Source organism: Passer domesticus, chromosome 17 (genome assembly GCF_036417665.1).
Source record: "Passer domesticus isolate bPasDom1 chromosome 17, bPasDom1.hap1, whole genome shotgun sequence".
NCBI lineage: Eukaryota > Metazoa > Chordata > Aves > Passeriformes > Passeridae > Passer > Passer domesticus.
In genome coordinates, this window is record NC_087490.1 from 2,381,624 (window position 1) to 2,407,825 (window position 26,202).

The window sequence follows — 26,202 nt, forward strand, 5'->3', positions numbered from 1 at the left end:
TACTTCCTTGCAACTTTAGCAGAAGCACTGTCTGAAAAAGCATCTGCTGCTGCCTGTGCTCACTCCATCTGTTTACAAGCCTGGGCCCAGCACTACTCACAAAATGCCTTAAACAAGTCATGGGAGCCCAGATAAAGTTATGAATGAGCCACATATAGAACAGGTACTGTGGAAAATGGTGCATGAAGATACAGTGGAGACTGTGTCCAGGTCTGTGAGACAGGGTGTTTTCTTAGTTTGGAATTGTGACTTTGTAAAGTTTTTGTCTTTATACTTCTGGTATGTCATTTCTTCCTTATGTAATCAGCCCTGTTATTTGAATGCACATAGTCTGAATTCATCAGCAGTGAAGAGCAAGTTAGGGAGAAACAGGTTTTCCCAATTTGCTAATCTCTGAGTACAGAACAAAACTGAAACTTAACATCTAGCATCAGCAGTGGTATTGTCTAATTTTCCTTTTTCACAATTCCAGGGAGAGATTGTCTTAGGAAGGGAAAAGAGAAAAGGAGAATGATGAGGAAGGAATGGCTTAGTCTGTGTGTAAATTACATTTGTTACTGTCCTTGGGAAGCAAAAGAATGGAGTTGCCTGGTGTCATAAGATGTCTTGTCTGGCTTGCTCAGCAGGGAGTGATTTGGGTTTGTGCCTAGACAACAGGGGAGGAAAAACTGAATCCTCTGTGAAGCTGTTATGGCCTTACTAAGGAGACTGGTGCAGGAATGACAATGCTGATAAGAACTCATGCATTCTTCTGGTTTTCAAACAGAACTCAGGAGCATTTCTGATGTGCTTTCCTCTCTGCAACTCCCCAGGCCACGTCGCAGTGATTGGAACATTTATTTTAATCTTTTGACTTTCTGGGCTTTGTTAAGGTTGTAGAGTTAGATATTGTTCATTCTTCTTTGATGTTTTCTATACATCATTTTGGTTGAGGGAGATGGAAGGGTTAGCTGCCAGAATTACACCCCTGAAACTGAACATCAAGAGGTTCTCTCTCCAAAGCTCAGTGCTGAATGCATGAGTTGTATCTGGCTCTCAGCCCTACCTGACAGGTCATTTCTCTAGCTGGGAGAGACACCAATTACTGCTGTGTCCTTTCTTCCTCTTTTCTTTTTAATTCTCCTACCTTTGTATCCACCTTCTCTAAAAAGAATTAGTTATAATTCTGTTACAACCTTTTTACATCTGCCTTCCTTTAGTTCTGTTTGGGTAAAAACTCCTCCCATTTTTAGAGTAAACTGTTTCCAACTTTTTTGTCTCATAACCTCTACCTGTACCTGCTTATTCATGTGGAAGTATTACACATCAGAGAGTATTAGCTGCTCTCATTTTCTTTGATTTCACCCAGGAAAAGGATTTGTTTTTCCTAGCATTGCTGATGCTGTGCCACTCATTTCTGATGTAAATATTTTCCTGAGATTTTGTCTGGTGCATGACTAATGTACAGAGCACAGGGTGATGGAGTCCAGCAGCAGAGGGGTGATGGTGGCAGTTTCAGCAAGACACCTTCCTACATTTGGGTGAAAATGTGCCTGGGCCTCTTAGCCTTCCTAGCTCAGCCTAACATTTCTCTGGGGAAGCTAAAATAGGACAATTAAGATAAACTCCCTCCAGCCTGTCACACTGTTCCAGTATTACATGGTTCTAAATTGCTGAAAAATCTTGACATTTTCTTCTTGGCTGTCCTTACTGCAATAATGATTTTTATGAGGAATGAACAGGAAAACATTCACATTTGAGCTCTGATACCAAGAGAAGGTTTTTATACCTGGAATTATTTAAAGTTCTGTGTTTTGCTTAAAGCCAGGTATTTACCAAGTTGGAATGTAAAATCCAAGTAGAAGACTCCCCACTATTAATTTTTTGTCCATTTAAGGCCTAAGCAGTTCAGTATGATAAAGCTGTCCAAACTTTAAAATTCAAAGCTGGGGAAGACAATTCTTTGTGTTGTGCAGGAAAGTGGCACTCCATAAGCCAGGGAATATCCTGCTGTAATTTCAGATGTTTGTGAAATGGGCACAACAGGGGAGGTAGAGGTGTAAATATGGTTCAGCCTGTAGAACTTGGAGAGTTTCAGAAGCACAAGAAATAAATACAAGAGAGGACAGTTGCGTGGAAAGATGGGCAGACTATTGCACAGAGAGCAATGAAGTTAAATTGTTTGAGTGTGTGCAGGCAGCTGCAGAGTCCTTGAAAGGCAAATGTTCCAAGTAAAGAGGGTTTTGAAGTGGGAAATCCTGAGAATTCAGTAACACTCAGCAGTGTTGGAATGTGACATTTCACCCTGTAGGATGGCTGGGTGCTGGAGTCATAGGAGAGCTTTGAGGTGTAAGGAGCATCTTTTCCCAGAAGTCTGCAACTTAGTTTATTTTAGCAGCTGATGCATGACTTGAGGTTCTCAGAAGACTGAGGAGACTGAATGTTTTCCTGAGGCATCACTGCAGAGAATGTCAGCACGTCTTGTATTAAAACAGTGCATGGCACAAGGGCCCACCTGGATTCCTTGCAGTTTCTGGATACCCAAACTTCAGTGGGCATCCACAATTCCTGTTCTGGGTGAAATAATGGTGAAATAATTCCTGTTCCTGGGTGACATAATGGAGCTTGTGCTTTGCCATCAGAAATTGAAGAGAAGCCACTGAGATCAGTGGCTCCCAGTTTGCTTGTCATGGATTTCCAAAGACAAACACAGATTTTAAGAGCCTGTAGTTCAGTGTTTTGACAACTTTCTTCTTACACATAAGTATTTGGCCACACCTTATTTTGTGTTGTCCACACCTCATTTTAAATATGCATTTCAGTTCACATTTTCAGGTACTTTTTAAATGACTGTAAGTAGTAACAGTCAACTCTCTTAATTGCAGTCAGTGTTTTACCTTGTTTTTTTCTGTTGAATTCAAAATTGTGCTGTAGAGCACGGAGTTTTCTCAACAGATGACTCAAAAAAAGATGAAACAGAAAAGCTGGGCAGGCCAAGAACCTGTGGCTCAAGTGAGCTACCTGCAGATTGCAGTTACCTGGCATGAGGCTCCTCTCTTGAATGCATGTCTTCTCCTACTCTGTTTTCTGTGGCACTTGTGTGCATCTGACTTTCACTACTTTCTCCTCCATTTAGTGGAGAATGTTGACTTGTTCTGGTTTTTGACAGTTGTCTTCCTCATTTCCCAAGGCTTAAAAATTTTACCTAGGATTTCTCCTAGGCTTTAAAAGCTCTTCTTTAACTGCTGGGGTAGGAGCTCCTGGCTGCCTGTGAGTGACTGAAGAGTCATTCAGAATCAGCCAGGCTGCCCCCAGTGAGCTCTGCAGCACTCTCTGATCTCTTGCTGCTCCAGCCTCCTGGGCTCTGGTGTTCTCACTTCCCCTTGTCTCATCCATGCTTTTTGTGAAGCTTTTTATTTTTCACAATGGGTGCACTCTGAAAACAACTTGGCTGCTGAATGTCAGCAGGGGTTTCCTGTTTGTGAATGATTCCTTAATTCCTTTTTGCAGTGCTCAGACAGTACCAGTCAGTCATGGCTCTTCCTCTTCCCTTTGTAAACGTGTGCTGATTTACCTCCTGTCGAAACAAACTCATTCCACAAGAATTTTCAGTACACTTAAAGTCTATTTCTGATATCTACACTTCAGATTCCTGAGGTTTTATTTACTCAATCCAGTGTAGTGCAGAAAATCCTTTGACATTAAAACTGTCATAATTTTTATGTTCCTATATTGGATCAGTAAGAACAAATAGGGCAGGGGCAGCAGCTGCCCAGCAGAGACAGGTGAGGTGATGGTTTGGAGCCAAGGTTTTGTGCAGCCAGGGCAGGTCTGTGCTCCAGGAGCCTCTCTAGCCCTGTGCACTCTTAAATCTCCCTGAAAATCCTGGAGAGCCATTGCCCTGTGGATGTCTTGCACTACTGAAACACATTTTTTTGGAGATTTTTGTAAAGGAGCATGGTAGCAATGCTTTATGGTTGCAATATGGCTCAGTTTCACTCGTTTTAGATTGCTGTCAGCAGCATAAAATTTACATATATTCCTGCACAAAGGCAGACTGAAGAGAGATGTAGTTATAAGTCCTCTGCACAGGTATTGTGTTGCTTACAAAGTACTTAGAAAATTGTGGGGTGTCATTACATTCACTTGAGAGATTTTTCTGCCAGCTGCTTTTGCTAATTTCCTTGTGCTTAGCTGGCTGTCAGGGCAAAGGAGGGTGAAATCCTGGTGGTAAGGGGAAGCTCTTACAGCTTTGTTAGGCAGCTCAGAGAGGAAATTTCAGAAGCAGGAGACTGCAAGTGACTGTTCCTGTGCACAGGTGCTCTCCAGATGATATGTCCTTGCTGAGTCAGATATTAAACAAACACCAATTAGCTGTGTTTTGATAAAGCCATTTGAAAATTGATGTAGTTGAATATCAAACTGTTGTATTTTTGATCTAGGCCCATTGTTTGCTTTTTTCAAATGAAGTTTTGTTGGAAAAAAAAAAAGAGAAGGTTAGGATTGAACTTCAGGGTTTTTCTTTACCCACCTACATGCCAGGTTTGTGCACCTCCAGGGCAGGTGGTGGGTCAGGAAATGGTTTTGGACACAGGAATTCTGCTGTCAGACTGGCCCCAGCATGGCTATGGGAGGGATCTGGGAGTTAGTATGGGCCAGGGATTATTTCCAGGAAGCATTTTCAAAGCAGCCACCCAGTTTAAATTTTAGTCTCATTAATGGTCTGTGACAGCTGACCTCAGTATTAGGAAGAGTTTTGGGGTATGTCTCATTTGATTGTGCAGTACACTCTCCCTGCTCAGGACCTAGTGATAAATATAGCACTGTGCTGTGCATTTGCACTGCAAACTTCTGTTCACCAGACTGCTTGAATTTCTTTTCTTTCAGGGCCAGTAGAACTTGTGTTCTGCAGCTTTTGCCTCCAAAATTACTCCGATGCTTAATTTTTAACATACGACTTTGTGTGTCAGCTTTGAATGTAATTTCCTGCATTTGGCATTTCAAGTCAAATACTTCTTTCTACAGCTATGTGCACTAAAGGCACTTGGGAGTGCTTTTTTAGAAATAAATTTAATAGCAGGATATTTGGAATGAATTTAGAGAAAGCAAGGCTACCAAGTGTACCTGCCACATGCTGTGATGAGCTGGGTATCCTCACTGTGCTGTGGTACCTCGTGGCTAAAGGCTCTGTGGTTTCTGTGTTTCTGCATCTTAACTCTGTTCAGCTGAGCCAACCCCTGTTCCAGTGCAGTCTTTCTGCTGACTTAGTAGCACAGCTCATAAGGAAACTCTGAGCTCCTTCAAATCCAGGCTTTCCATGGCCTTTGCAACTGCTGTGTGGGGAAAAAAGCTGTATTAATTCCCAGCACACTGGAGAGCAAGGCAGATGGAATAGAGAAAGTGAATTGTTTTCACATTAGTATTATTCCTTGGAAATGTGGTAAAATACTTCCTCCACTATGTCAGGGAGCAAAGGATCAGACGCGTTTCCATCGGGTGGAAAAAAAAATCAAATATTCCCAGCCTCGCACAGTAAATGAGTTGTGAACAGTTGTGTGTGCTGTGGGTGGCCACCAGTGCAGAGCAAACCAGTTGTTACTGGGACTAGGAAGAGAAGTGTTTCCTGGAGTCTGGAGGCACACAGAATTCAATCCTTACCCTTTTGCAGCAGTTGGAAGGCAAGGTAGTACAAACCAGCTAAATCCTACCGATGTGTTTTTAGGATTTTTGTCTTGACACAGGGAGCTGCTGGGGAAGGGGTTTTGCAGAGGGATGAAGACAAGTGGTGCAAGTGCTTTATTTAAGCACTTGAGGTTGTTGTCTGTTCACTTTTCCTTGTATTTTCTTTTGAAATGATGATATTTTGTCCTGGAATTCAAAGCTCAGCTCCTTCTTCTTTCCCATAATGAAATGGTGCTTTGTGCATGCACTCTGTGTTGCCTGTATTCTTTAACATAATCTGTGCTGTAATACTTCAAGCTGCTTCTGTTAGAAACTGGAAAATGTTTTTTCCAGGTGCTAGTCACATTTTCTGGGCTTGTCCTCCAGTTGTAATGTAAGAGCTTCAGTGCATGACTGAAGAGTTTTTTCAAACTCCATACAAGATGTTTTATAACACTAATGTTAATGCCTCTTACCTGCCCGCACGATGAAATCAAATCAGTCAGTGTTCAGTGCAGAGGGACCAGAGCAGCTGCTTACTGGTTCCACCAGCACTGCTTTTAAACTTTCCCCACATCCTCAAATTGCCAAGTGATTATTTTTGCCAGTGTTATTTTTGATTTTTATGTACAGCAGAATAGCGGAGTGAGCGGTGTCGGTATAAAAGCGGTTGCAGGGTTGTGTAATCAGTGTGTTGATAGTGAGTGGATGAATGTGTGTGTGCATTCTGTGGCTGAGGAGCTGGGGAGAGGATATTAACTGTGATGAAGTCATGAACCCAGGCGCCCGCTATAGGCATCTGCAAACACTGGTTACCCTGGCAACAAGTGGGAAGAGGTTGGAGAGGAAAGCTGGAGTAGGTTGTTGCATTGAATTGTTTCTTCCTCACTAAAGCAGGGAGATGTTGAAAGGTATGATGTCCCTCTTTCTATGTTGTGTACTATTTTATCTGTATTTAGGCAGTTGTTGGGAGAGGGAAGGCTAAAAAAAATTTCTTGTAATGCAGCTCGATTGGAGAGGAACTTTTCAGTATCAATAGTGACGTGCTTTGCAAATCTGTGCTTTTCTCTGTGTGCTTAATTTCTGTGTGGTGTGTTGTGAGAGTGCTAAATGGGTCTCCAGAGCACAGCACCTGCCCCATCCTCAGCCTGGGGACGAGTGTCTCTTGCATATTGCATCTTCAGAAACTGGGTTCATTTTAAACTGGGTTTGTAGAGCTAATGTTTGAAAACCTGCCAAGACAGTGCAAGTACAGGGTAATACCAAAAGATTTATTAACTGATATTAAACCTGAGCTTCTGAACACCTTCAGAATGTGCTGCGCTTATATTCTGGTGTTGTCACACTTGTGCAGAATATTGTGGCTCACGAGTTAGTGGAGTCTTTACCTCCCTGGGGAAAGTTTTTATTAGAAGAACTAGGACATTATGTTCAGGGCTTTAACAGCATCTTCCTCAAAACAAATGTTGAAATATTCTCTTCAGAAATCTGTTTTAGACAAATAATGAGGAGATCCAACTGTATATTCTTGATTGTCCTTCCTTGTTTTGATCTTTTTGTCTGCAATGGAAAAAGTCGTATCTGTGCAATATATTAAAGTATAAATTATGATATATACACTGAAACAACCAATTCTTGCTATTTTCAAGAAGTCTAACAAATATTTTGTTTATTAACTTTATTTTTAACTTGGTCACATTGTTTCTATTTAAATTTTTAAAAATTAAAATTACACAGTCCTGAAAGAATAAAATGTGTGATCCAGCCAGGGAATAGAATTCTGTGACTGTATTGAACATCTCTGACAGCCAGGGATTGATTAGCAGTGGTTCTTGATTTCTCTTGTACTGAAAGGCACATTCTAATAGAATGTTACCAAATATTGTTTCCAGAAGTGCAGTGATAGAAATGCACAGTGTGCTGGACTCCTGCACTTTCATTTCCATTCACTTATATATTAAAAATCGCTGTCAGATATTTTATTCAAATATAAATCTAATTTTACTGCACTGTAAAACTGCATCTTCAAAACTTGCAAAAATATATTCTGGAAGGTGGAGATGTGTATGACGATGTGATAGCTCTTGAGAGAGCACAGACTGATACCACTCTAGTAGCATCTTCCTAGAATTAGGCTGCTTAAAAGAGCTTTTGTCAGTGCGCCATAATTTAGTTAAAATAAAGTACAGCAAATCAGTTTAAGCAATGATATATTTTATAATCAAACAAATATTGTAATCAGCATAAGAAGTAGAGTTTTGTCATTAAATAATAATGCAAATCAGAGCTCTTACTCTGTATTGTGAACTAATAAGTCCCTAATGTAGTTAAGTAGTAGAGTAGATACAAAACTGCTCTCAGTTAGCAGTATAGTTGGGGCTGTAGGATTTGCAGTTTGTTTGTATATAGTTCTGTACCTGCTAAGTTAATTACTGGTTTGTATTCTGGGTTAATAAGTGCATAAGAATGATTTTGTTAGTACTTACCCTACTTAAGATGGTGATTCTGGAGGGATGGAGTAAGTTAAGACTGAGTTGACTTCTCTGTCTTGCGGAGTAATCCAAAATCATCACCATTTTCATCCTGCTCTTCTTCAGATGTTGTTGTAATGTTTGATCAAGTGTCTTGTAGCCTTGCCAGTGTGGGAGTGCTCTGGGTTCAGCCTGCAGCCTGTGGTCAGCACCACAGTGCGGGGGGATCCGTGGGGTAGGATCCATGGGGTGGGATCCATGGCAGGGGATCCATGGGGTGGGATCCATGGGGTGGCATCCATGGGGTGGCATCCATGGGGTGGCATCCATGGGGTGGGATCCATGGCGTGGGATCCATGGCGTGGGATCCATGGGGTGGGATCCATGGCGTGGGATCCATGGCGTGGGATCCATGGCGTGGGATCCATGGCGTGGGATCCATGGCAGGGGATCCATGGCAGGGGATCCATGGCAGGGGATCCATGGGATGGGATCCATGGCAGGGGATCCATGGGGTAGGATCCATGGGGTGGGATCCATGGCAGGGGATCCATGGCATGGCATGGGATGTGGATGTGCTGCCCTGGGGCTGCTCCTTTGGCACTGTGGGATTAAATCCCTGTGTGCTGGTGGGAAGGGCAGGCAAGACCCAGGGATCCTTCAGCTGTCCTCTGCTTCTTCAGAAGGGAAACAATGCTTTGGGATTTTCCTACTTGAGATTCCTGCAGTTAAGCACTTCCTTCTCTGTTGTTCTCAGCTGATTTGGTCTATTAATACATGTACAGATGCAAGTATTATTTTCCTACTTCCAGTGCTGTATTTTGAAGTATCCAGAGAGAAATGTGCAGGAGTGCTGAGGGTGAGAAGCACATTCATCTGCATTAGACTGTTCCATTTTGTGCTGGATAGTGAGAGGAACAGCTCAGAGCAGGAGCTGCCTGTGAACTGTGCTGTAGTGGGTGACCTTCCCTTTTTGGGAGCCATTGGACACTTCTCTACAAGCAATCTCATTTATCCTAAGGCTTATATGAGCTTTCAGCTACAAGTGTAGATGATGGGGCTTTTTCTTTACCTATGGAAATTAGTGGATGAAAGAACAGCCTGCTATCCTGAGCTTTTTTCATACAAGTTATTCAAGAACCATAGAAATGATAACTCTTTTAAGAAGTTGCATCTTTCAAACCGTGTAGATCAGACTGTTAAGCTGTGATGTTTTCTGAAGCAGTTTCTGCAAGGGGAACTCTTGTACAGGAGAATATTACCATGGTAAATTCCCAGATCTTCTCTATATTGGTGGAGATGGAGAAGTGTTTTCAACACTTGAGGGGGTGGGAGCAGTTTTCCAATGAAGAAAAGTTAAAATATGTATTCCTTTTTAAGACGTTGCATGGTCAAAATCCCAAATTAATTTAGAGCATTGCCATACAAAGAATTTTAGAGCAAGTGAGACTGTGACTATCCACTGCATGTGCTGGTCCATGATAGCTGCCTGTGCAGCCTTAGCCTGTGGAAATAGGAGATCACTCAAAATAGATTAAGCAGCCCTTTGTTTTTTTGAAGAATGTATTCATTTTTAACAGAGAATAAGAGCTTGTTTGTGTGTCCATAGCCTTGAAAGGGTCACTGCCCTGCCCACGAGGGCACTGGCAGGTCTCAGTAGATCAGTGAAGATGACTCCTCCTGTGTACAACATGCAGCTCAGTGTAAGAAAGCTGATTTTACCCTGCACTCCTTTAAAAGCAGGTACAGCTGCTGTGTACTAACAAGGCTGTAGCCACACATGGATTCTGAGTTACAAACATCCCAGGTTCTAGAACAGCAGAAGGTGGGAATTTTAGGCTGATGTATTTATAGAGGTGCAGTGAGGAGTGGGCATTCAGTATCACTTGATACTGGTTTCATGAAAAATGGATTTGGCCCTGGTGGTGATGTTCACAGTAATGAGTGCTCAGTGCAGCAGGTACCTGTGGCTGGGGATCAGAGAGGGCCCATTGATCACAGCTGGTCCTTCATTAAGGGTGATGGATTTTGCTCTGCACGTGGCAGCTCTTCCTCCCAGCCCTCACCGCTCCAAAGGAAATGCTCAGCTCTCTGTGTTTCTGCAGATGTGCAGAGATGACAAAATGTCAACCTCAAATTTTTTTTCCTTCACTTTTTAAATGATATTTACCTGTTTTTAAGAATTTGAATTGATGGCACTAAGGAAAAGTTGCTTTTGCCATCTTAACTTGCCAATATTTAATTTCACTCCATTATATTTTGGTTTAGACACAGAGCAAGGGTTAAAAGGATTTTTCTATCTGTTGGTTAGACAGCAAAAGGATTGAGGCTTAGGACAGAGATCAGGATGTCTCTTAATCTGTGAATTATATTTCATTACTAAAGAGGAAGAAGAGCTTGAAGTGCCTTTGGAGGGGCTTGGATTTCAGCAGCAGGAGTCGCGGCTTTGTCAGCAGATGAAAATGGCCACAGTCGCAGCAGCGCCAGAGCCTGTGTGCTGGCACGTGGAGCCCGTGCCCAGCACAAACTCAGGACATGTGTGTACCCCAGGTAGGAGCTTCCTGTGCTTCAGGGAATTCTGAAATGGGGTGGTGAGCTGTGCATCGTCTGTAGGCACGGAGTGCTTGGACAGTTGGGGTTGGCGTGCCTCAGTTTCTCTGCCTGCTTTGCAGCCGAGCATTGCAGAGTTTGGATGCATTCCTGGCAATGCCTGAGCTCCCTGTCATCCCTCAGTGGGCATTCTGGTTGCTGCATGTCTGGCATGCTAAATACCATGGCAGCAAAGGCAAATAAAAAACCCTCCAGTACCAGCTTTCGTGCAGTATAGTTTGTGCATCCTTTAAAGCAGAATTTTTCTTTTAATTGAAGGCTTATATGGGGCAGTATGATAACAGTTTGGATTACACTATTGGGATATTTAGCAGAAGGAAATGGTTTTTCACAAAACTGACTCAGTCTAAGTAAACATAAAAACCAGCATTACAGCAGTTAATGTGTTCTATCCCTCCTCTGCCCTCCTCCCAAGAGAAGAACTTCGTGTTTTAATTGAAAAAAAATGTAAAACCTGGTATTTCAGGCAAGCATAATCTAGATTTTCATGTTTGGGCTATCTTGTTTTTCCCTGTTTGTGAGAGCAGATTATCCTGTGTCTGATTACTGTCTGGAAGGATTGGCTGCCCATGGAGATGGGTCAGTGACCTTGATGGAAAGCCATGCCTCATCTCTTGTGGCAGCACTTACATTCCTGGGTGCTGTTGAGAACATGCAATTCAATTTTGCATCCCTTAGTAGTTTGCTCTCTGCTGCCTGTTTCTAGGCTAGCCTTAGGAAAGTGGTATTTTATTTTGCTGTGTGTAAGTGGCCATGTCCATTCCCAATATCTGCCAGAGATGGATTTGACAATACTGAATCTGAAAAAATGTATGTGAACTCCTGTCATTATTACCAGACTGAGAAGGGCTCTGGTGTTTCCATTTATATAGTTTCTAAAAAATAATTTGGACTCCATGTGAAGCAGCATTATTAGTAAGAAATCTCTTAACAAATAGTTTTTAACATTGCAGCATTGTCATCTACTGGTTATTGTTGTGTATAGATAATTTTGTAATGTGATAGTGCCTGGGGAAGGGCTGGATCTTTCTGATGAGTTGTACTCAATAAACACTCTGAGAAATCCTGCACTGTGGAGGCCCCAAGCTGAGGCCCTGGGGAGGGATGTGGAAATGATGCTGAGCAGGGTGGGAGCCAGTGGCAGAGCACGCCAAGGAGGCAGCATTTATGGCAGGGTTTGTCATGGGGAAACTTGGACAAGTGCTACCATATATTCTTCTCTAGTTGTTGAGGAGTTGCTCTCTCAGTAGTTGAAGAGACAATGCTGTGGTGGAGGATATGAAGACTCATGAGTGAAGCTGAAGAGCTTTGTTTGTTGCATTGCAGAGTGGAGAGGCAGGAGATGATTGCCTCTGACCCAAGTGGGAGGATGGAGTTTGTAGTGGATGTAGATGGCCAGTGCTGCACTACCATTTGTTGTGCTTGGTCAGGTTGAGTTTCTGACATCCAGTAAGATAATTTTTAATTACTACTGGTTTACAGTTGTCATTTTACAATCTTTTTTCTGGTTCTAAGCTGTGGTTATTGCAAGGCTTGAAGAAAGGCCTTTTGAGCCAGCCTTACATCTAACAATGAACTCCTCCCTCTTCTTTGACATCTGAAATCCTAGATAACTTCCTAACATATTTTTTTCCTTGCTGTTTTCTGTTTAGCCTCCAGTTCCAAGCCTGAACTCAGCTCCAGTTCACAGACTTTGGGAAGTCAGCAGAACAAGACAGATGGCACCCGAGTAAAAACTCGCATTCTGCCCAACATGCCAAAGCTTTTCATACCTTCATCTGTCACCAAATTTCCACCTGAGATCACTGTCACTCCACCCACTCCCACCCTCCTTTCTCCAAAGGGCAGCATTTCAGAAGAGACCAAGCAAAAATTAAAGGTAATAAAAGGGAAACAGTAATTTTTAGATTATTGTTTTTATCTTAATTCTCCCCTCAATAAAATACTTGTATGAAGGAAGCAACAGTTCATGTCCCCAGGTCATAACCAGAGGTAGATAAGTAGTGGAAGGAGGTGCTAGCTGTTACCAGCAGGAGCCAGTTCTTAAAGGACTGGTGAAGTGCTGGCTGTGGGTGAAATGAGAGCTATTCTAGTCCCTATCCCTTTTCTGAGGGATTGGAAAAAATCACAGAAATGGCTGAGTGACCTAGTGCAGCCATTGCAGCTCTTAGATCAGGGGAAGCTGCCAGAACATTAACTGTGGGGAAGCCTACTGCTAAATGTTGTGTGGTTTTACATTAGGATGACTTCTTTTATCAGCACAAGGCAGTTATTGAATGTGAAGGAATAGCAACCAGTGGGCTTTTGTCCCTGTGATCATGGGTTTATCCTGACTATTTAGCAATATATTCTCTCTCTCTCTTTTTGGGATCAGTCTGCTATTTTGTCTGCTCAGTCTGCAGCGAATGTAAAGAAGGAGAGCCTTTGTCAGCCAGCTTTGGAAATCTTAGAGACCTCAAGCCAGGAGTCCTCACTGGAAAGTGATACTGATGAAGATGATGACTACATGGACATATGAATGAATTCTGGCCATCATCAACACCAACCACATAACCATTCTTCCTGTTGCCAGCATCTCTGGAAGTTGAAACATCTTCATTGGCATTACTCTCCATTTAATTGGCATCATTGTGTTCTTCACTTCCATTCCCTTTGTTATCACCACAGCCACTTGTGTTGCCTTCAGACTCTTCACCATTCTCCCCATCATGGTGCTTGACAGAAAGAATGATTGATTGTTCACCAGGCAGTTGGTAACTCTGGATCACGCTGTCACCAGGAACTTCAGTAAACACAAGGATGTTTTGAGCTGCAGTTCTTATCTCTCTGCTGTTCCTGCTTCTCCAAACCAGAGCCTTGGGAGTTGCTCCAGTAGCTCTTTTCTATGGTGTTTTCCTCCTTTTAGTTGTCTTGTATTTTCCCCCTCTAGCTAAGTTTTTCTCCCAGTAACTCAGCAACCTGATTTCTGTCTAACCATGCCATGGTTAATCCAACAGCTCCTTCCAAGGTGAATGAAGTAGGAAAAATTTACTGAGCTGGTAGAGATTTCAATTGCATCGAGAAAATCTGTGGCTTTGTCATAGGGCAAGGAGGGTGAGCTGAGGGTCTGTCAGCTCCTTCACACTGCTGGGGGCTTGGTTGGAATTTGACTCTTTCAAACAGACAAAAGAACCAGCTTTTCCAGGCAGACAGAGAGGGTGGTCTCCTGTTTGTGCTCATTTCACACCAATGTATGAGGTCCAGCAAAATTTATCTACCTGAATGTTGGCTTAAAGAACTGATCTTTCCAGAATTGTCTTACAGTCCTTTCTCTTCTAATGCCTTGGACAAGCATTTTGAATTGGGGGCTAGATGATATTTTTATGGTGGTATTGAAAAAAAAAAAAAACTTGAAAGATTTCAGTACCATTTCAGTAATGTCTGTTTTTTACAGAACGACACGAAAAGGTGTTTTTTATCTATCTGCAGAGGGACTGCTCACAGTTATTTATATGAGAAAATAATGGTAACAAAAATCCTTTTTTTTTTTCTACTGAATGTTAACTTTGTAAAATAATGAATGCAAACCATGCAAAAAAACCGACGTCACACACTATATATACACCCGCGTGCGCCCACACACATATATATATGTGTATGTACATATATATATGTCTGTATATGAAAACAGAAAGTGCATACAGCTTGCAATGTCGGATTCCTTTGTGTTTGGGGGGTTGGTTTTCTGTAAAATGCAGAGCTTTGTATAAACTTTTGGGTTTCTTTTCTAATAAAGTTGAAATGCACTGTTGTCTGTGTTTGTTTGAGAGGGCACGAGGTGCCTGAAGGAGCACTGCTCCTCTTTCCTTTTATTTTTTGGTAACAAAAGGGGGGGGGGGACTTGATGGGAGCCCTCTTATTTTCTGAGGACTGCCAGAGCTCTTGGGGTGGGTTTGGTGTGTGTGACCCAGTGTTGCCAAGGTTGCTGCAGTGGGTTCAGTTCCCCACTGAAATGTGAATTCTTTTTCACCCATCTTGGTGTCTTTGAAAGCTGATGAGCAACACAAGGGGGAAGACACCACATGGGGAACGGGATCACACAGAATATTGGGCTGGACAAATTTGCATTTGATCCATTATTACAGTGATTGATCTGATTGATAAGAATGATAAATGGACTGTGGATAAAAAGAAGCTGCAGCAAACTTTGTGTTGCAAGGTTGTTCTCAAATTCTGGGGGGTTTTGTTTGGAGAAAATGCGGTTTACAAGGAAGTGAGCATGTCCATTTTGGATGTGTTAGCAACTGTTGTATGTTTGTAGCTTGTTCACCTACTCTAAGTGATAGGTGAGTGAATTGATACAGAAAAGATGAGGCAGCTGATGGTAAAAGCAAACAAATGTTTTCAGTGAAATGTTTTCAGTGTTTACTCTGATTTGCTGCAGATTATTTTAAATGCAATGTATACATGCTGTGTAGTCACTGCCAGGTAAAAGGCTGAGGAAGGTTCAGATAAGCATGATGTGTAGGTCTTTTAGAAGAAAGCACAGAATGAAATAAATCAGCTGCTTATGAGAAATGGGAAGGGGAGGGTGTGGTTCTCAATAGGGCTTTTTCACCCAAATGGAATAGGTTACACAGACTGGCTAATGTGTATTCTTAAATGTATTGCTAACTTACAGATCACATTTTAATTTGAGGTCCACACTTTAGCTTGGGTTTGATGTATAAAGCATTTGATTTTCTAATTGAATGTGACCACTGAAAATTGTTGGTTTTCCTTTGTTATTCTTAAGGATTCCTTGGCATTGGGCTTTCTGGATTTTTTTCTCCAGACTTCCTAAAATGATGATCTTGATCTTTCTTTTGAATTCTGGTCCTGCTTTTTGAGAAGGATTTAAAATGTTGCTGGTTTGGGAAAGCTAGAACAGTAAGTGTAACTGTTCTTGCCAGCAGCAAGAGCTGCATCTGCTGGACTGCTCTAAACTCATTTTAACCTTCAAACTCCTCAACTGTGCAGCTTGTTTTATCCTATACTAAATAAATTCTCTTACCTGGTTTTCCTTTTTTTTTTTATAAATTTATGATTTTTTTGTTCCCATTGTGCTCTTGAGTAGCTCAAGGACTTTTTGTCAAGCTCAAGAAATTACTGAGATTGAACTATGCAGGCCACTTCCATCCAATCCTGCCCTTCTGCTGTTGATTAATGTTTCTCAGCTGTGGCCCTTCTTCCTCAAGGGTGTTCCTGCTGCACTGAAGGAGCCTTTTCTCTTCTCCATGAGTGAAACCTCCTCTCTGTAAGTACCCCTGGTGTAGTTCTTCAGTTCAAGGACGGAGCCACATTTGGGGGTGAAGGTGCCGAGGTCCCTGGATGCACTGAGATAAGGATGTTTGTCTGAAGAGCCATCCCTGAAGGTACTCAGAGCAACAACTTCAAACCCTCACAAACAGAGCTATTCACTGGGTAATGAATGCATCTTGGGAAACTTGGCCATGTCATCTTGTGGAATGAGCAAGAAAATTACTGCAGTAAAACTGCAGTTGGCCATGGCGTGGAGTAGATTCCTTTATTTTGGTCTGGTCCTGGTGGTAAGAGCTTGAAATTCAAGCCTAGGCAAGATCCAGCTCACCAAGTCACAAATCAAATATAAACACTGCATCTGCTTTCAGGATTTCCTGGGTACCCATTGCTTCTGAAATCTCTGATCCCAGGTGCCTTTCTGATGTGCCAGACAAAGAAATGGCAGCTGCTGAAGTGTGGTGCTCTGGGGTGGTTTTGGTTTGGGTTTTCCCTGGGAAGCCATAGGGACAGGAATGTCTGGTGCCTAAAGCAAACTTCAAGGTGAGGTCTGTGACAAGTGGGGTGAGGATTTCTCTCTCTCTCTCTCTTTTTTTCTTTTTTTTTTTGTTTCCTTGACATTAATTGATTAAAACCCAAATCTTTTTTGGCTACTGAAAAGCCAGACTCTTAAGACTTTCAGGCAAATAGAAAAATGGTTTTTGGTCCAAAGGAGATGGGAAAAGGAATTATTTTGAATTGGCTGTGGAGAATAATTTGTGGAGAGTTGATATCCTTTCTGTGCTGCTGCTGGGCACTTGCACACAGCTGTCTTTCACTGTTAAGGTGAAAGTCTTGTTAAGATATGCAGTACTGGGGTTTGGCTGCTTGCAATTTCACTTCCTGGCACAGGGATTATATAATCCAAGTGTAGTTAAGACCATTGAGAATTTCTCTCTCTAGGCAAGGACTAGTGTTTTACTAAGAATTAATTTTGTGGAGCACAGCTGTCATTAGTGGCTTCTGCCCACTGTCTGACAAATGCTGTAGCATTTTTTTCAAAAGCTAATAATGTTCCCTTCCACAACCAAAATAGCAGATCAAGGAAGATACCAAGTACCTCCTTAATTTTATTATGTGCTAGGGTTTGTCAGTTGTTGTCTCTTGGTTTGGTGGGGTTTTTTTTTAAGTTGTGTTTTTCTTTTCTTAATTGGAGTGAGATTTCTCATGAATAATGAAATTAATGTCTTTTGCAGCCAAAATAAACACCATATGGTCAGGGAGAAAGGGACCAGGAAAAGATGAGGAAGGCACAGCAGCAGCTGAAGCTGATAGGAGACAAAATGGACTGAAGGAAGCAGAGGGGCCAGGTGAGAACAGACCAAATCCTGCCATTGAGGGTGGGATCACAGCACTGTTAACACCACTGGGAAAAGCACAGTCTTGAACTGGAAATTCCAGTGAGGGTGAAGTATCTGTGGAGTAGCTGTGTGTGCAGCTACACACTGAGCTCAGCTCATTTCTGCTCCTGCAGGTGCTTGCATATTTTAGGGGAGTGGGTGGCAGGTAGATGAGTTGAGATGCACATAACAGAAAAGCACAGCAGACATCAGTTTTGTGGCCTCTTAGTCATGGAAAGCTGGCATGAAGAAGCTTTGTGCTTGCATTTGAAGGTGATGGTAAGAGGTTCACCGTAGGCTCAGTGTTAATTGCCATCTTTCCCTTCCAGTTAATGGCCAGGGACTCAAGTTGTGATGTTATTTGTGGTTTTAGGAGTAACCTCAGGGTGCTGTGCCACAGGCTGTGCTGGCCAAGTCATGCCCTTGTGGGACTCAGCTGTCCTTGCAGGCTTGGTGGAACAGGTGGGATTGCAGAGGACAACACCAGCATCTGGGTTTGTGGCTTCTGGAGGAGGATTTACCTTCACTGAAATGGCTCTTTCACATTAATACCCACAGAATCCCAGGTAATCTCAGCAGAGACTGAAAGGTGCATCTCCCTGCACAGACATTTGTGTTCCTGCTGCTGTTTCATGCATCTGTGACAGTGACACCATCAGCAAGTGCTTGTTTAACCAAGCCCAGAGCCTCTGGTGCAGCCCTGAACGCTGCCTTGGAGCTGCCTGGCCTCAGAGCAGCCCTGTGCAGGTGGCTGCAGGCTGTGGCTGCACTGCAGCTGCCCAGGGCTCCCCGTGTCACCCGCCAGTGTCACCGCCTGCTCCGGCAGCACTAGAGGGGGCCCTAGGACAGAGCAGGGAAGGGAGGGGAAGAGGGGAGGGGGACCAACCCCCACCCCAAATGGATGTCCAAGATCTATCCTGAAGCCACAGTGCATTGCTGGTTTTGCCCACTGAGTTCTAAGGGCTTTCTGCTGCTGTGCCATATGTCCTTTGCATAATGTATGGCCTGATTGAAGGCACGGGGGATGAGGATCCTCACAGGACTGTGGCCCTGGCCATGGCAACAAAATCAAGAGCTTGCTTTGTCACCATTAATATTGACACAGGCAGGAAAACAGATCACCATATACTGGCTTTTCATACAAAATCTGCCCCTTCACTGTTTTTCCCTTTTTTTCTCCTCAGTTCCCCCATAAGAAGCCCCCTGGGTGTTTCCATTTTCATCACGTGCAGTGTGTTACACTGGGGTGTCCTGGGAATCTCCTGCCAGTCAGTCTTGTGTGAAATGGCTCAAATAATGTGTTCAGTCTTGTCAGGGGGAATCCTGATTAGTTCAACCTGATTAGTTCAACCCTGGTTCATGGCAGTAGTGTGGGGCTTGTGCCAGCAAAACTGAGCCCAAGAGTCAGTGACAAACATGCAACTTGTGGATCTGGGAAGGGCTTTGAGGTAGTTCTGTTCGAGTCAAATTCTAATCAGGGATGAAAATGTGTTTGAGAATGATGGAAGAAAGATGTAGTGTTCAAGCCTGGATAAAACCTTGTCAGGCAGTCTGTGTTATGTGGAGCAGCCCGAGGTGAGAGCAGGTCCTGCAGCCATCTGGCAGCTCAGGAAAGGGAGCAGGGATGTGGAGCTGAGGCCACTGACTGCAGAATCAAAAACCAAATCACTTCTGCCAAGGGGAAGAGTGAAATCACACTTCTGCCTGCGTGTAAGATTTATCTGCACAATTAAATGGTTGTGTCTGTAGCTGGTGGAAAAACATGCCATTATATAATCCCAGTGGGAGGAACACTCTGCAAGTCTCTCTAAGTGCATTGTCTTACTGAGGGAAACTGCCTATCTAAAGCCAAGTCAACATATATGGTAAAAAGTAGTTTTTGCTCTCAGATTAGACATAGATATCCCCCTCTCAAGTTTTATTTCACAGCTTATTTTTTTTCTCTCCCATCTCTTTCAGAGACCTTGCAAACAACAGTAAATTCCAGTATAAATGGAACATAAACAAAGTTCATATATGGTATAAGCATATGAGAGCCACACTGGAATGGTATTCATTTAATTTTAGTTGAGTGATACAATAACTACAAGTGAAAGGCCATGTAACAGGGCAGAGGTATTTCAGAAGCAGTGCTTCCTGTGAGAATGCTGAATTATTACATTTATTACAGATATCCACAGTTAGCCTCTATATTCACATTCCTTTCATTTTGCTCCTCTGAGGTGTCTGACAGATACAGAGGGCTCTTCACAAGGAATAATATGCAACTGAGTTTTATCTGCAATATGCATTGCATGAACTATGATCTAATATAGCACTGAGCACATACTGTTCAGTAATAATTAGTAAAGGATGTTGTATGAGCAGAAAAGCTTTATACTCAGAAGTCTTCTTTGATTCCTTGTAATTTAAGTCACACCAGAGATTTCATTTCCTTAAATTACACCCTAATGTGTATGAACAGCCACATTTTCTCTTCTAAATGCATGGATATATATAAAATGCAACTCTTTCAGTAAGATTGCAGTGATAATTTTCCCTTTAAGAGATGGCACTAGATGCTCAAAGAATTGCTTAACTTGTTAATTGAGCCAACATACACTCACCAAGAAACTCACCATGCTGTGTGGATGTCAGAAAGCAGTTTGAATATAAAAAATTGTCACTTAGCAATTTGTTTGCTCTAATTTAGCTCTCCATTAGGTTAGAGTGGTTTAGGGGGAAAAAATTAAACTTTAAAAATCTGTAGTGGAAGTTCTGAGCTTACAACATCAATTTGCAATGCTGTGCCCTCGAGTCAGCAGCACAGGTTCCAACAAATAACTTCTGTCATGGCTCTCCCAATAGACACCCTGCTGGAAGTGCTTCCTACACTTAATAAGTAAATGGGCTTTCCTGGGAGCAAAACAAAGAGCCTGAGTGTTTCCTCTCAGCAAGCAGCAGTGACACAAGGTGATTTTTCAGTTTGGCTTGCTTGGAATGTAATAACAGCTTGGGATTGCACATTGTGAAGTATTTCTGCACAGAGAAATGGAGGATTCCTGGTCTGTGATCCCAGCTCTGCAGGCTGAGGAAGCCTTTGGGTGCAGCCAGGAGCAGCTGCTGGTGGCCAGGCAGAGCTGTCAGCTCCTGTTTCAGTGTGATGGGCACACAGTGGTGATCTGCAGGAGCCAGACAAGCCAGGTGCATTTCCTGCTGCATGCCCGCATGCACAGGAGGCTTTGCCCTGCCTCAAAATGCACATTCCAGTGAACTGCCCAAGGAGCCTCCCACAATGGCACATTTTACCAGGCCTGTACTTTCTTTTGGAAGTTGTTAACAGAGCTGTTTTTCTCAGTGTAAGGAAGTGAGAAAGCAGTGCAGGATTGCTGGGAAGCCTGGGAGTTGTCTGGGTGTCCTGCACTGTCCCCTTGGCCCAGGGCTGGTCCCTGCAGCTGCCTGGCCTGGCTGCACCCTGGATGTGTCTTGGCAGCTGCTGAGAGCCAGACACAGGGGCCTGAGCCCTGGGCACAGCTCAGCTGCTGCTCTGCAGGTGTCACCCTCCAGCTGGGGAGCTCACCTTCAGGGAACTGAGAGTTCCATCAAAGTGTAGAGTGAACAGTCTGTGCTAAAATGCACTCCTGCAGCATTTTATTTTTGAATAAGGTGAACTTGCTGCAATGTCAGTGAAGCCCAGAAGTCCCCAGAGTGTGGTAGTGGCCAGGCTGGTGTGTGGTCATGTTTGAGTTACAGCTCAGGCACAGGCACAACAGCATCTCTTATCTGGTACTGTCAATACATGTGGAAAAGTATCTGGAAAGAATATGAAAATATGAAATGTTATTTCCAAGTGCAGTGTCCCCTGGGAAAAGAGAGAGCAGGACAATATTTCTTCTTAAAGATGTGCCTGATTTATTATATATTTATTATATATCTATTATATTTTTATGATATTTTATTCATAATTTAATATATAAATAAAATTATAATTTATTTATATAATATTTATATAATATTATATATAATATATAAATTATATACATTATATATAATTTATATAATATATATAAATTATATATTATATATGTGTATTATATAATATATATAAATTATATATAATTTATAAATACATTTATAATTAAATAATTTATTATATTATATTTATAATATGTATTATGTATGTATTATATATTTATAATATATATAAATATTTATTTAAGTTTTGGTACCTTCAACAAGGTACCAAAACATAAATAGCTGCTCTTGATTGCAGTGAAGACAGCAAAGGGCAGCCTCAGTTGTGTCACCCCAGGCCTGTGCTGTTACAGTTTCTTCAGTGACATGAAGTATTTCTACAACTAAAATCTCCATGGAACACAGCTGCTTTAAAATAAACAGACTTAACTTCCTTAATTCATGCAAACTCAAAAGTTCACAGTAACCACTGAAAAATGCAAAAGGCCAAGGAAGGTGGAAATATCTCTGCTGGTAAAAAATTCAGCCCTAATTACTTGTCCCTGAAATTAGGGTGGCTGTGGCTTATAGAGGAGCTCTGCAGAACAACAAGTGTGAGTTCTGTTCAGTGACACCTGTCTTCATGTGCTCCCTGAGGCAGTGTTTATTAGGAATATCATTTTCTTTAACAGCTTTTCTCCCCCATCATCCCCCAGTGGCTGCTACTGCTCCAGCAAGGAAATCCTGGTGCCTTTCAGAACAGCAGCAGCAGAACTGGAGATTGAGCCATTCATTCCAAACCTTTCTTCCTGAGTTCTGCCCTTTTTCAATATTCACTTTCTGCATCTCTTTCATGGTAACACCATTGATTTATTGGTTAAATCATAAGTCAAAAGAACTCAGGTTTGCCTCAGAGCTTTCCCACTGGCTGGTGAGATTTTCAGTTTATCTTCTATTTTCTATCTCCATCAAATCGAAAATACTTGTCCAAAACTGTCCCCCCTCCCCTAAATGGCCACTGAATTTGCAGCTAGGTCATTTTTACATGTCATAAAAAGTTTATAATTTTATCTTCTAGCCAATTTAGGGTAAAACTCTGTGGTTTTTCATCTTGAGTGATTCAATATGAGTATCCACTAGGAACCACTCCCATAATTAAGTTAAATGAGAGCAACACAAAAACTTACCTTGGTTTTTGTGGTGGTGAATAACTCCAAATAACTCAGAGCTTCCCATGAGCAGAGTTCTGGAGAGGACTAAAAAGTGTCTGCTCACGGAAGAGCAGAACATGCTCAGTTTTTTGGGGAATCCTTTGCTCTGAATGCTGAGGACTTGGCCCAGTGCAGTGTAGCAAAACCAAGGCTCTGTTCTAATTAAGACTTACTTGGATTTTTCAGTTTTTCCCATTCCCTGGCTGAAATTTCCTGTGTCTTGTAACCATTTAACAATATGTTACTAACCATCCATTATGTCCTGCTTCATTCTCTTTTAGATGAAAGAGTCATGTAAAAAAAAGAATTCGCCAGCCCCTGTGACTGAATTTGAGCGATAATGTCAATGGAATTAACACATTGCCATTGTTGAATGGGCTCCTGTGGCTGTATAAACATCAAGGTAACACATTTCCAAAGCAGAAGACATTACTGCTGTGATACTGTTGTTTTGAGAATATTTCCTCACTGCCAAAACACTGATGCAGATTCAGCATTTTGCCTGCTATGATGAGAATGATGCTGGAGTGGGGAGGGGTTGATTCTGCTGCTTTTATTTCTGCTGAATTCTGGTTTATTTGCTGAAGAAAATCTCTTAGAATGTTTGGCTAAACATGGAATGAGAGCATGAGTACATTGAGGTGTATTTAAGATGACCTCTGATTGGTAAATGCATTTAAATTAAGAGAGCATTTAGGCTCTAAGGGCCTAATTCCATTTCTGAAGGAAAACTTCTGGAAAAGCTGGGGCAGAATGCTGTCAGAAAACCTAGGATCCTTTGGCTTGGGCAAAGTTTACTCAAGAATTACTGTCTCCCACACTATCTCCATCCATTAACATAATTTTTATGTCTGCAAACAGGAACAGACTGAGGCTTGAATGCCCTTGGTGTGTTGCTGAATAAGATACAGGCTTCAGTTTTAACTTCAGGAATGGCAAACAAGTTGTAAAGGTTTTTTTTCCTTGTCAGGAAACCTTTTAATGGTGCTAATCCCACTGCAGATTTGTTGGCACTGTCTCACCTAATGCAAGACAGGGCTAACTGATGAGGATGTGGCACAGGAGCAGTCTGGGACTTGCTGGGTCACAAACCAGTGAAGATGGCTGCACTGGAGAAGCAAAGCTGGACGTGCAGGTAACAGAGGTGATTTCCTTTATTCTGGTCCTGGTGCAAATTGAACAAAACCTGAGTTTCTGCAGGAATGTTTTCATTTGTCTTCAGGCAAGACAAAAGTCAAGCAGTAAGTGCTAAACCAGAGCCTGCCAAGTTCTGTTCCTAAATAACTGTAGTCATGTGAGTTTTACTTCTGTGCAAGGTTAAAGCCATCTTTAAACAATGAGCTGGGTTTGCTGCATTTCTGCTAATCAGGGACCATAACCCAGGTATTGAAGGGTGGGAAGTCTGTCTCAAAGCTGACCTTACTGGACAGAGATGGGCAGTATTCCTCTCCAGAATCCATGAGAAGTACCCACTGCCTCAACCAGCGTTGTATCAGTTCTGGTAAAAAGGACTTCAGCTTGCAGAGCTGCCTCTGGCACTTGTGTGAACATTAGGGCTGAGACAGAGGACAGGGAGCCATTGTCCACCCAGTTCGTTGCAAGAGCAGCCCTAGGCTGGATTCCTCAAAGGAAGGGACTTCTCAGCACAGGGAATGTTCTGTTTCTGGCCTGCTCTTGGTTATCAAGGGATAGAAAAGAAAGTTGTGATGGAAAAAGGGAGAAGATGCCTGTGGCACGACGTTGTTAGCACACAGAAAATGACTTTGTGAGCCATGACCACTGTGCAGGAGTTAAATGCACAGAATGGGCATGGTGTGTAACCTGAAGTTCTTTTCTCTCCCCTGAGGGCTGTCTGAAGCCCTCTGAAAGCCCAGAGAAGAGCTCATAAACTTTGTGCCTCAGAATTGCAGAGAAAATGCTTCTCTCATCCGTGGATCAGTCTTTTGTCAGCTCTGACACAATGGCTGGTGGCTTTAGTGTATCTCCACTGTCACCCAAATGCACTGTGTGGGAAATGTAAGCAGTGGCTCAATAGCTTGTCACCTGTCCCCTCATTCTGCCCTGAGCCCTGGCGAGCCAAAGAAGAGTGTTCTGCCAGGGCAGTGGTGCTTTTGTTGCAGTCTCACCTCCTTTGGGAGGCCAGAGCTGGCCTGCTGTGAATTCTGGTGTGCAGGAACACAGGACATGTGCAGTGCTGTGGCCCACAGTGTGGCAGTGAGCCAGGTTCCATCCCACTGGGGAGCAGCCTGTTTACCTGCCAGCAGAACATCCATTCTTCCATGTGGGCCCTGGGTTCAGTTGAGGAATCATAGGAATAAGAGAGGAGCAGGTCCATCAGAGCCTCCTCTGCTGCTCACACAAAGGCAGGATTGCTCTCTCCATGCCACTGGAGTGTGCAAAAAGCCATTAGAAGCCTGATACAGGAAGGACTTTGTTCCTCTGCAAACAGGCTGCCCTTGCACAGCCACAGTGCTTTTCCCTAGATAGTCAAATTGCTCCTCTCTCATTTTCATCCCAACTAATGAAGATAATTATATCTCTTTGTAGAATATTAATTCCTCTGTCATCTGTATGTTTACACCCTGCAGACATGTTCATTTCTTCTTTGTGAACGGGGCCATCAATCATGGAAGATTTCCTTCACCAGCTCTTCTAATCTTTTCTGGTGTTCACCTCATCCCGTCTCCCTCCAGTTCCCCAGTAGCTTTGATAATGAGGTGATAAGAGTTACACGTGGTTTTGCCAGTTTGATTTCCAGCAGGCTCACAGAAAGAGGCCCTGCCACTTTCCTGCTCAGCTATTTGCTATTTTCACATATGTATCCTCTGGTTATTTTGAGGTTTTATTTTCAGCGAGGAAATGAAATCACACCCAGTACAGAAAACCCCAGAAATTACCTCTGTAATGGAACCTTCTTAATATTACCATATCTTTATTGATGGGTATGGCTGAACATCACTGTTCAAATCAAAAGTTTAAGTGCTCTTCTCCGAAGGGAAAAATCTAGGGTGAAAAATTCCAGAATGCAGCAATTCCTCCTTTGGACAGCTTCTTCAGAGTATGGTGCAAAGGGAAGAGAAGGAGTAGTTCTGTCTTGGAGAGGAAATACAAGACAAAAAAGTCAGAAAGACATACTGGGGGACCATGTATGCATTAGACTTCAAATTTTTGCTTCAGGTTTCTGATAATCTAAATCAGCCCTCCCCGGCTGCTTCTGTAACTTGTCCACTCCTGTCCTGCAGAGCACAAACCCTCCAAGTCTGGCAGGCTCTCTCTGCACTGTCAGCAGTTATTTGGAAATGAAGGCCCCTGGTGGTGAGTCCAAATCTCCATCTCGGGCAGGCTCAGCTCACCAAGCCTGACCCCAGCAGTAGTTTAAACTTAAAGCAGTAACTGCAGTGTTGGAGGGTGGCAGAACCAGTGCCCTCATTACTGATAACCATCTGATCTGTGCTCCCAAACCTGACTTTGATTTCCTCCTGCACACTCCCCAGCACTTTTCTGAGTAGAATTTATAAATATTTCTATTGAATTTACATTGCATTGTTTGTATCTATGTTTGGTTGGCAGGCACAGGTCAGGCTGTGAAGTGGCAGTCATTTAAAAACAGTTTTGCCTTACAAATGCAAAGTTTGTGTTTTTAAGAGTGGCACCTATTAAGTGTATTGATGTTTCCAGGGT

General features: G+C 42.6%; 1 protein-coding gene across 3 annotated transcripts in view; it reads left to right on the forward strand.

The window, feature by feature from the left end:
- CABIN1 (calcineurin binding protein 1) overlaps positions 1–14,506 on the forward strand; it is a 110,236-nt gene extending 95,730 nt beyond the window's left edge. For 2 of the 3 annotated variants that reach the window (XM_064392712.1, XM_064392713.1), the window contains exons 36-38: positions 10,497–10,661; positions 12,374–12,600; positions 13,096–14,506. In XM_064392712.1, the coding sequence (XP_064248782.1) occupies positions 10,497–10,661; positions 12,374–12,600; positions 13,096–13,239 (536 nt within the window). In that variant the 3' untranslated portion in view covers positions 13,240–14,506. The remainder of the gene's footprint in view (positions 1–10,496; positions 10,662–12,373; positions 12,601–13,095) is intronic. The other variant, XM_064392714.1, reaches the window with a different exon arrangement.
- Positions 14,507–26,202: the final 11,696 nt, after the last annotated feature.